We start from the raw sequence: 10580 nt of genomic DNA on the forward strand, positions 1-10580 counted from the left end.
TCGTTGTGTATTTGGGATCATTGTCCTGTTAGAGCTGTGGATCTGAAGTGAAGTCGAAAAATTGTGATAACAAAGAGTCTGAGATGCATTTACACAAACACACACAAACACACACACAGGAAACTGTGAGGGGGAATGGCCCCCTTTGTTCCTCTGAGTCTGATGCTGGTCTGACTCACATCTTCCACCAACAGGGTCTCTTTTAGCCCTGCCCTCCTCTCCTGCTCTCACCCTTAAACATCCTTAAACACTACTGATCTTATGTTAATGGGTCTGCTGGGAGAACTGGATTTCTGTCCTGCTTTGGGTTCAGTAGGTGAACTGTTTCACAGCCGCAGACCAACAAATAATAACAACAGACAGGTTTAGATTGCATAAAATTTATTGCTACCATTGTGACTGGATTGAAGAAGACAACATTTCTCCACCTGTGTACCTTCAGACAGGTGTGCACACTCCATATGAAAGCTGATGAGTTTAAAGCTCAGATCAGGGCACGTTTCACCAACTCTGCACAAACTCACAGCATTCAGTGAGAAATGTTTCAATAATATCACATAAGTTCATTTGCTAGTGTCATGGTCAGTAGCATATCAGCACCGTCAGTCAAACATGGGAATGATTTGAACTGCGGAGTACAAACACATTTCTCCTTATTGGCTCCTTCATCTGGCCTCAGCAGGACTTTGGTGAGATGTGAGGGAGGCTGAGGAGATCTTTGGCCCAGAGGTTTGCAGACATCAGAAGTCACTGTGGGAACAAAAAGAAAACATTTTGATTTCACAGAGAGATCTGTGCCACGCTCAGTCAGCTGTAACTGTAGGTTTGCTCCTGTTGCCTTTTTACACCACTGCACTGGGTTTAAAAAGAAGCCGTTAAAAAGTGCCGACTCGGCTTTGATTCGAATGTGAAGAACTGTGTCTGCACAGCAGCCCGGTGTCAGATTGTTCTGGCTATCTGGATCATTTTTAACTGTGAGTCTTTAAAGTTTGCTCAAAGCTCCCTAATGAGAAACACTTCATATGTAACCGTCTTATAGACGTGTAGCTTCCTTTCATTCGTTTCTGATGAAGTCGTTTCTTCAGTTTTCAGCTGCTTAAACCAGACTAAATATCCCTCTGAGCTTCATTATATGCATCACAGCTCCAGCAGGTGACTTCCTCCTACTGACCTTCAGCTGCCGACCAGCACACAGCAGACAGCGGCAGCTACGACGAGCCCCCAGAGGCTCCCGGGGTCAGCAGCAGAGTTAAAGGGAGCTCCAGCCTCTGAAACAACAGAGCAGGAGGCAAAGTTAGCAGCTGGCACATCGAGGAGCGCACAAAGAGCCGTATGTGGCGTAACACAGCGTATTCTAACACTCACCCACAACAGTCACGTTATAATCAAACACGAGCTTTTTGTTTTCTTTTAACATCTCCCCTCTGTAAACGGCGCTCTTCCTGATGTTGGAAATAGTAAGGCAGCCAGACGACTGGTCAAGCTGGAGTTGTCCAGCATATTCCTCTGGAGGCCCACTGATGTCTCTCTCATCACAGAAGAGAAGCATTTTGTTGGAGCCATACATCCAGAGGATATGCTCACCATTCAGCCCGCTGAGTCCCGTCTGTAGAGTGACCGAGCCTCCAGGCCTCACCGTCAGATTCTGGATTTCCTGATTCATTGCCTCTCCCAGAAAAGTGAGAACTGAAAGGAAAGAGCAAGGAGGAGATGATGGGGGGGGGGGGGGGGGGGGGGGGGGGTCATAAATAAAGAGGAAACTAATTACTCGCATGGTGCAAACAGACTTCTGGTAAAGACAGTGTTAGGTGTGACCGCCTGCAGCCTTGGTTTTAAAGACAGTTGAAAGTGGAGTGTGTTTGTGTTTGTGGCATTTTCCCACCACTGACTGCTGCTCTTTTTTTCTGCCCCTCGCCTTCTGTTAACTCTCCTCCCAACCTCTCCTTCTCTTTCCTGTTTCTCAGCCCTGAATAAAAAAATAAAAAAATAAAGGTTGAATAAAATATGACAATAAAGTGGACCAGTATAGCAAATGCTGTAATAGTCCACATGGGAAAATAAATCTGCTGGGCATCTTCTTGGGTTTAAGACAATAATTCTGGTTTCTCCAGACAGACAAAAGAAAAGAAAAAAAGGATGTGTTGGCCAGAACAGCCAGAAGCTCTAACTCTTTGTCTCTAACTCTCTGAGAGTTAGAGACAAAATCCACAGAAGAGCTTTTGTGGTTTTTGCTTGACAGCGAGGAAAGCCCCACTTGTGGCTCGTGCGCGGATGAAAATCTCTTAACATGAATGGCACGTCGCACTTGATCCTTTGACATGATGCTCCCTCTTCACCACTCTATCACATCGTTCATCTAACATCCTCACCTTTCTGTAACATCAGTGTAACAGGAGGTTTCCCACATCAGTGCCCGGGTTAACAGCCAGGACCTGGTAGTTCGAGTCCTGTTGGAACTTTTGAATAGAACCTATTCTATTCTATTGTACATATTGCATATCTTATTCCTCTGTCTCTGTTGCTGCATTGAGCATGTGTATGACAAAAGAACTTCCCTCGGGATAAATATGGTTCTTCTTATCTTATCTCCGTGTTGTGCGCATCGCTCTGCCCTTCTCCTCTCACTTATATCAGCATAAAGTGAGCAGGACGATCAGACTGGAGCAATGTGCAAAGAGTAACAAGGATCTCTGTGGAATCACTTCATCTCTAATCAAACTAAACGACACAATAAGAAAGATGATCCGCTCATTAATACCGTAGAAAAATCAATAAACTACTTACATGCGAGGGCTGCCACCCACATGGACATTCCCTGGCTGATCGCAGCTGAGTGTCTGCACACCGAGTGAGCTCTGAATGAAATGGCTGGCACATATGACAAAACATAATGAAGAGGTCGCGCCTCTTATCAGCGTGCAGGATTCAATGGATCCCACCTGGTGTCAGTGACCTGATATTACAACTAATCGCTGATTAAGCGGAGCTCAAACCAAAAGAGCATCACTGCAACTTCTGTCACTGAGTGAAACTCTGCATTTAAGACGTTTTATAGAAGGGACCACATGTGATCGTTGTTTCCTCCAATTAAAGCAAAGGAAATGCGACAAACAGACACGAGCACAGACTTTCATTATAATTTTTCCTCAAACTTCATGTGCTTTGTAACACGAATAGTTGGAGCCACCTGGTGGATAAATAACGCAACTACACTGTCAAGGTTCCCCATCGCTGCACAGTGCATGCGACAGGAGGTGGGTGCGCGTGAACGACGTGAATTTCTGTATGCTTCATAGTAAAAACATTCCCTCGATGGTAATGTTTATGTATTTTCATTATAAGCACTGAAAATGCTTATAATGAAGCTGGATACCACCACCGCATGTTGTCCTCTGTATGATTGTGTGACCAATAAAGCTTGTTTCTTAAGTGCACCTGGAAGTTACAGCCATCTCGGTGGACAAACAGTAACTTAATTCTCGAGTGGAAATTTTGATTAGCATGCTAAGTTAATACAGTTAGTATGAGATTGTAACCGTTCTGACACAGATGTGGTCCCCAAACGTTTTTGCGCCACCGACCGGTTTAATGTCAGACAATATTTTCACGGACCGGCCTTTGAGGTTTCGATAAATACAACAAAATAAAATGATATGACCGAGACAAAAACTGCGGTGTTTTGTAAATATAATAATAAACGTGAATTCGCTTTGTAATTGTGTCACTTTATTGGCAGCGTCCTCCTGAAATGCGCCAACAACATTGAGAGTAAAAGACCCTCTCAACCCTGAAAACCATTAATTTCACACCCGAGCCTCAAGTCTCGCAGCCCGGCAGCAGACGCATTACGGACGCGGGGTTTGGGGCCGCTGCTATAAAACACGGTTGATGATGACTGTGTGCTGTGTGTGTGTTTGTGTGTTTAGAAATAGAAATAGGCTTTATTTAATCCCACAATCAGGAAATTCACATGTTAGATCAGCGCAAGGGACAAGAAGAAAAACTGAATCAGAGATATATTCCAAAAAAAGAAAAATTGTGTACAAAAAAGCCAAACTACTATACTATGTAAAAATGGATATATACAGTAAAAAACACCAATATTTTCCTTTTTATACATAAAGTGCAGTGGGGATGAGGCTTACTCTCGTTCTTTCTTAATGTCTTTGGGGCAAAACATGATCACAAAACGGTGCATAACTGAAGACAGATCTTTAACCAGGTCTTCCCATTAACACCTGACCTGTCCAGAGGGTCAGTCAATGAGCTTGTCAATAGCTTCAATGCTAACATGTTAAATGTAATGGACACTATTGCTCCCATTAAGGTGAAGGTTATCTCTGGAAGGAAAAAGTCTCCATGGAGAAACTCCACACTGGTGAAAAATGAAAAAAGAGAGTGTAGGAAAGCTGAGCGCAGATGGAGAAAAACAAACCTCCAGGTTCATTATGACATCTATAAAGAGAAACTTCACAATTATAATTTACAACTGAGGAGTGCAAGAAGGTCCTACTTCTCTGACATCATCACTAAAAACAGCCATAATGCTCGGGTCTTATTTTCTACAGTTGACAGGCTAACAAACCCTCCTTCATTCGACCATGGCCTGCAATGACTTTGCCAAATTCTTCACAGACAAAATCCAAAAGATTAGACAAACAATTACATCAACAGCAGATCCAGGATATGTACTGTGTCCACCAAAAAACTGTTTAAACACCATGAAACAGTTTCACCCGATTAACAGCAAAGACCTGGAGGACATCTTAGGTCAGCTGAACTCCTCCTCCTGCTGTTTCAAAGACTTTGGAGTCAGACCTGTTACAGATCATCAACGTTTCTTTAATGTCAGCTGTGTTTCCAGAACCTCTAAAAACTAAATAAATAAACTTGCCTTGTAATCTAAAGAACTGTGCTAGTGTGGATGCTGAAACAGTCGTGTGATACCAAACACCAGAAACCAGAGATTTGTTGCCTGACCACAGCTGAGTCACCCTTTTATTGTACTCGGTGTAAAACACTCCTTTTTCTTCTTGAAGTTCACTTAATCGACAAAGAGCGACAAGCCTGGCAGAACATGATCACGCTTCCTGGCACTTCCTGGCTTCCTAAACTTGTCCTGCAAAGGGCAGCCAAAGATTTTAAAAAGGAATGAAACATGAATCTTTTTTCCTCCTTTTTAAAAAGTTATCCATAGAAAAAGTGAAGACTTGTTTAAAAAGTGCCAAAGCTCTGTAAGTAAAGATAATGAGCTATATTGAAATGAATTTAGGGTTTGCATTAGCTCTGTTTGTTTCTGTATTGTACTTGACTTTTAGAAACTTCACAAATATAAAATATCGAGCCCTTAACTGCCTGTAGCAAGAAACGAACATCTTCTTAGTGGAAATACAGAAGCAGTTCTGTGAGCATACACATCAGCACTGTGGGAGGCTGCACCAGTCTGCAGCATCATCGAGCATTAGAAATGCGTTTAAACCCAAACTATCTGATGGCCCGTCTGTGGTAAACAGGTTGAACTGCGACAGTGGGAGTATTCCTGGGCAGATTTAGTAATGCGCTAGAAACTTTGATGCAGACATCTTGAGTTTCTCTGAATCTTTTGATGCAGGTGTACAGTGTAGATGAGAAGAGTTGCAAAGCTGTTGCAATTTGTCTTTGAGGACAACACTTCAAAAACAATCTTCTTACTTATCTTCCTCTGTAAGCCATCTTTTTTTTGTTTCAGCCAATCATGTTACAGACTTGATGTCAGGTAATTTAATTACTTGCTAGAAAATCTCCCAGCTGAATCCTTTTGAACTTTCACCTGTTCCAACTTTTTTGGGAAATGTAGCAGAAATCAAATTTGAAATGAGCTCATTTAGTGGATGAAGTTGTATAATTTCTCAGTTTAAACATGTTGTGCTATTTATGTGCTGTTGTATAAGAAATGTTGTCTCATGTGATTTCAGTCTTTTAGTTTTCATTTTGTTCCAATTTAAAGAAAGTCACAACTTTTATGGAGATTTGGTTCTAAATAGAAGAATGAAAGCAAGGCAGGAGGAAAAGGAGAGCAGTGAAAATGACGTACACGTCCCCTTTACCATGGTGAATTAAAGAGGGCAAAACAGGAAGGAAGTAATGGCAGAGTTACTGTACTGTAGTTGAAGTTATGATTAAAATTATAAAGTTATAAAGCTGTCACTGATTGGCCTGATAGGTCTGAGAGCTGAGTATGAAAGTGGGTTCAGAAGAGACAGGATCACAACAGACTTTCTTCTTTGTCTGAAGAAACAAAAGCTTAATGAGGAAAACTCTCACAGCTGTGGTTTTCCACATGGAAAGCGTTTTACATGCTGTGAAGAGTCGCAGTAGTCCAGTGGGCTGAACAGCCATCACGTCTCAGATTCTGACACAGCAGGAAAGAATTTGCTGATATTCCTCAACTGATAAAAAGAACAACAAACCGAACCCTTAAGATTCAAATTCACTGAACACATGTCAAACCTCTGGGACCAGACAGGAAAATCCCTGTTTGTGGATATGTAGGTCTTTAAAATTGTCTAGAAGATAGCACCAGGAGAAGGTTGGGGAAATGTCACTATGGCTTCGGAGGCAAGTCACAGCAAACTACTGGATAAACCTGAAGGGACTCGACAAAAGTAATTCAACAATAACAAAGATGTTTGATGATTTGTGGGAGCGAGTGAAGGAAGAAAAAACCAGTTTTGGTTGGAGAGACATCAGGATCAGAACATCTTTATCGTCACTGTAACAAGTACAAAGGAATTAAGTGCAGTCGTCAAGTGAAAACGTTTAACTATGATTACAAAAGAATTATATTTAAAAAATGAGGAATAGCACAGTCGTCCTTTGCACTGTCCTCATCAGGCTGAACTGGAGGTGAGTGCGTGTCATTCAGTGCTCTGACAGCTACAGGCTGCTGCTCAGCCTGCACGGACATATTCCTGCTGGGAGCAGCTCACAGTTTAAAGGATGCAGTTTCCCAGGGACACCGTCGTGAATATCCTGTGTTGTTTGGCTTTGTAAGTAACATATAACATAGTTATAATGACTATATATATATATATATATATATACACTCAACAAAAATATAAACGCAACACCTTTGTTACTGCTCCCATTCCCCATGGGATGGACGTAGAGACCTAAAATTCATTCCAGATACACAATATAACCATCCCTCCCAAACAGTGGTCACAAATCAGTCCAAATGTGTGGTAGTGGGCACATCTGCTATATTGAGATAATCCATCCCACCTCACAGGTGTGCCACATCAGGATGCTGATCTGACATCATGAGTAGTGCACAGGTGTACCTCAGACTGCCCACAACAAGGATTTGAGTAATCACCCTGATTTATTCGTAAATCAGGGTGGAAAATAAGTATTTGGTCAATAACAAAAATACAACTCAATACTTTGTAACATAACCTTTGTTGGCAATAACAGAGGTCAAACGTTTACTATAGGTCTTTACCAGGTTTGCACACACAGTAGCTGGTATTTTGGCCCATTCCTCCATGCAGATCTTCTCGAGAGCAGTGATGTTTTGGGGCTGTCGCCGAGCAACACGGACTTTCAACTCCCGCCACAGATTTTCTATGGGGTTGAGGTCTGGAGACTGGCTAGGCCACTCCAGGACTTTCAAATGCTTCTTACGGAGCCACTCCTTTGTTGCCCGGGCGGTGTGTTTTGGATCATTGTCATGTTGGAAGACCTCGTTTCATCTTCAAAGTTCTCACTGATGGAAGGAGGTTTTGGCTCAAAATCTCACGATACATGGCCCCATTCATTCTGTCCTTAACACGGATCAGTCGTCCTGTCCCCTTGGCAGAAAAACAGCCCCATAGCATGATGTTTCCACCCCCATGCTTCACAGTAGGTATGGTGTTCTTGGGATGCAACTCAGTATTCTTCTTCCTCCAAACACGACGAGTTGAGTTTATACCAAAAAGTTCTACTTTGGTTTCATCTGACCACATGACATTCTCCCAATCCTCTGCTGTATCATCCATGTGCTCTCTGGCAAACTTCAGACGGGCCTGGACATGCACTGGCTTCAGCAGCGGAACACGTCTGGCACTGCGGGATTTGATTCCCTGCCGTTGTAGTGTGTTACTGATGGTGACCTTTGTTACTTTGGTCCCAGCTCTCTGCAGGTCATTCACCAGGTCCCCCCGTGTGGTTCTGGGATCTTTGCTCACCGTTCTCATGATCATTTTGACCCCACGGGATGAGATCTTGCGTGGAGCCCCAGATCGAGGGAGATTATCAGTGGTCTTGTATGTCTTCCATTTTCTGATGATTGCTCCCACAGTTGATTTTTTCACACCAAGCTGCTTGCCTATTGTAGATTCACTCTTCCCAGTCTGGTGCAGGTCTACAATACTTTTCCTGGTGTCCTTCGAAAGCTCTTTGGTCTTGGCCATGGCGGAGTTTGGAGTCTGACTGTTTGAGGCTGTGGACAGGTGTCTTTTATACAGATGATGAGTTCAAACAGGTGCCATTCATACAGGTAACGAGTGGGGGACAGAAAAGCTTCTTACAGAAGACGTTACAGGTCTGTGAGAGCCAGAGATTTTCCTTGTTTGAGGTGACCAAATACTTATTTTCCACCCTGATTTACGAATAAATTCTTTACAAATCCTACCATGTGAATTCATGGATTTTTTTTTCACATTCTGTCTCTCACAGTTGAAGTGTACCTCTGGTGCAAATTACTGACCTCTGCTCGCCAGGTTCGAGCTGAGGCGGGTCCAGAGCTACGCAGTGGACGTGACGTTTGATCCAGACACAGCAAATCCTTACCTCGTCCTGTCTGATGATGGGAAACAAGTTCACGATAGTGACGTGAGGCAGAAGCTTCCAGACAACCCAGAGAGATTTTCTTACTGCATCAATGTTTTAGGAGAGCAGAGTTTCTCTTCAGGCAGATTTTACTTTGAGGTTCAGGTTAAAGGAAAGACCGAGTGGACTGTGGGAGTGGCCACGGAGTCGACCAACAGGAAGGCTCAAATCACACTGAGTCCTGGGGACGGTTTCTGGACTGTGAGGCTGAGAGATGGATACGAGTACAACCACAGGTTGATTTTTGGTAACACCAGCAGTAACCAAAAGTTACCGTTGGTGTTAAATCTGGTGCTAACAGATAACTAACAGTTTATGGGTTTGAAGCTTGCAGCATAACTGCACAGGATGGCGTTATGTACAGTTGAGATCTTTAACTCATCTGGATCATAAAGAAATCATTTCCTTTTTTTTTATTTATTTATTTATTTATTTATTTATTTATTAATCCTAACTCTGAAAGCATGTAGTTTTGTGTATATGGATACAATTATACTTATCAGAACTATTTGAAGTCAAACTGAACTACCTATAATTTCCTAGTTGTGCCACTAGAGGGCGTCATTGTTGAAGCTTAAACTAAAGTTCTAGTTCAGCCTGGAAAAAACTCAGCGGATAATCCAGTAAACATCATGTATTTGAATCTTTGTCTGCTACAACAGATAAACAAACATTATGACGATGAACTGTTTCACAGCTGGATTTTATTTTTCTTTGTACAAACCGCTCGGCCGGAGCTGTTTAAAGCTAAGAAGTAGTCCCACCCACAAAGCAGGGTAAAGTATTTTTGGATGTTTTGTGATGTAAATAATTTAATCATGTGTTTTCTTAGGCAGACTGTTATCATGTAACTTGGCCAATCAGCAGTGGACTTCCAGAGACACTTGCTGTTGACCTTGATCATGTGACCTTAATCTGCATGCACAGAATTCATCCTGCTCAGCCGGAAGTCAGGAAAGTCGGACATCTTGTTAGCAGAAAAGCGTCAGCTAGCCGCTAAGCTAATGGCTACAGTAGAGAGAGGACTCGTGCTGGCAGCATTAGTGTGTGAAGTGTAGGGATGGGTATTGATAAGATTTTCACGATTCCGATTCCATTTTCGATTCTATTTAATGATTCGATTCTTTATCGATTCTTTTTAAAAAAGGAGAACACTAAGGTCGTTTAGCTTAGAACTTTGTTTTATATCTTCTCTTTGAACAAGATAGAAATTTAGGAGTAACATGGCCTTACAAACCCAACAGTGAGATCTTAAGAGATCCAGCCTACGGCTCTTCAATGGGGTGTCACAGGGTCCCCAGGAAAAAAAATTGTAAATGTAAAATAATAAAATAAATATTCTTCTGTAGCAATAACAAAGTATAACATAAATTATTCTGTAGCAATTACACAAGAATATCCAGAAATGTCCCTGCCTACAATTAAACACATTCATTACATCTGCTGTGGCCAATGGGTGCAAACCTTTGACCACAAACTGAGTCACTGCTCGGTGACATTCGTCTATCCTGGCCTGAAAGGAGACGCTACCGGTAGACTGCAGCAAGAACTGCCAGCATCTGAGCCAGAATCGTTTGCAAAAATGGCAAACACTTCCAAGGAATTGAAACAGTGGGAACCGGTTCTCAACAAGAACCGGGTTTCGATACCCATCCCTAATGGTGAGACCCTCTTGGCGTGGCTGGTGTTGTCGAAGAGGCTGACCAGGCCTCCTGGTCTTGCTGGCC

General features: G+C 42.5%; 1 protein-coding gene across 2 annotated transcripts; it reads right to left on the reverse strand.

Moving 5' to 3' along the window:
• Positions 1-373: 373 nt before the first annotated feature.
• LOC308396176 (uncharacterized protein) lies at positions 374-2976 on the reverse strand. Of its 2 annotated transcripts, XM_080881308.1 has the most exons (5): positions 2785-2976; positions 1883-1966; positions 1366-1686; positions 1172-1268; positions 374-750 (listed from the first exon to the last, which is right to left on the reverse strand). In XM_080881308.1, the coding sequence occupies exons 1-4, from the start codon at positions 2810-2812 to the stop codon at positions 1174-1176; spliced, it is 528 nt and encodes a 175-aa protein (XP_080737434.1). In that variant the 5' UTR covers positions 2813-2976; the 3' UTR covers positions 374-750; positions 1172-1173. The 2 variants fall into 2 exon arrangements, with proteins under 2 accessions (XP_080737434.1, XP_080737435.1); XM_080881309.1 differs by lacking the exon at positions 1883-1966 and having other exon boundaries at positions 2785-2949.
• Positions 2977-10580: the final 7604 nt, after the last annotated feature.

Source organism: Rhamphochromis sp. 'chilingali', assembly GCF_963969265.1.
Source record: "Rhamphochromis sp. 'chilingali' genome assembly, chromosome: 4".
Classification (NCBI taxonomy): Eukaryota; Metazoa; Chordata; class Actinopteri; order Cichliformes; family Cichlidae; genus Rhamphochromis; species Rhamphochromis sp. 'chilingali'.

Excerpts from the sequence above, each read along its gene's own strand:
- LOC308396176 (XM_080881308.1), bottom strand. The coding sequence starts at position 2,812 with ATGTCCATGTGGGTGGCAGCCCTCGCAT. Across the intron at positions 1,967-2,784 it reads GTGGGTGGCAGCCCTCGCAT|GGCTGAGAAACAGGAAAGAG; the intron begins GTAAGTAGTTTA and ends TTTTTTATTCAG. Across the intron at positions 1,269-1,365 it reads TTATAACGTGACTGTTGTGG|AGGCTGGAGCTCCCTTTAAC; the intron begins GTGAGTGTTAGA and ends CTGTTGTTTCAG.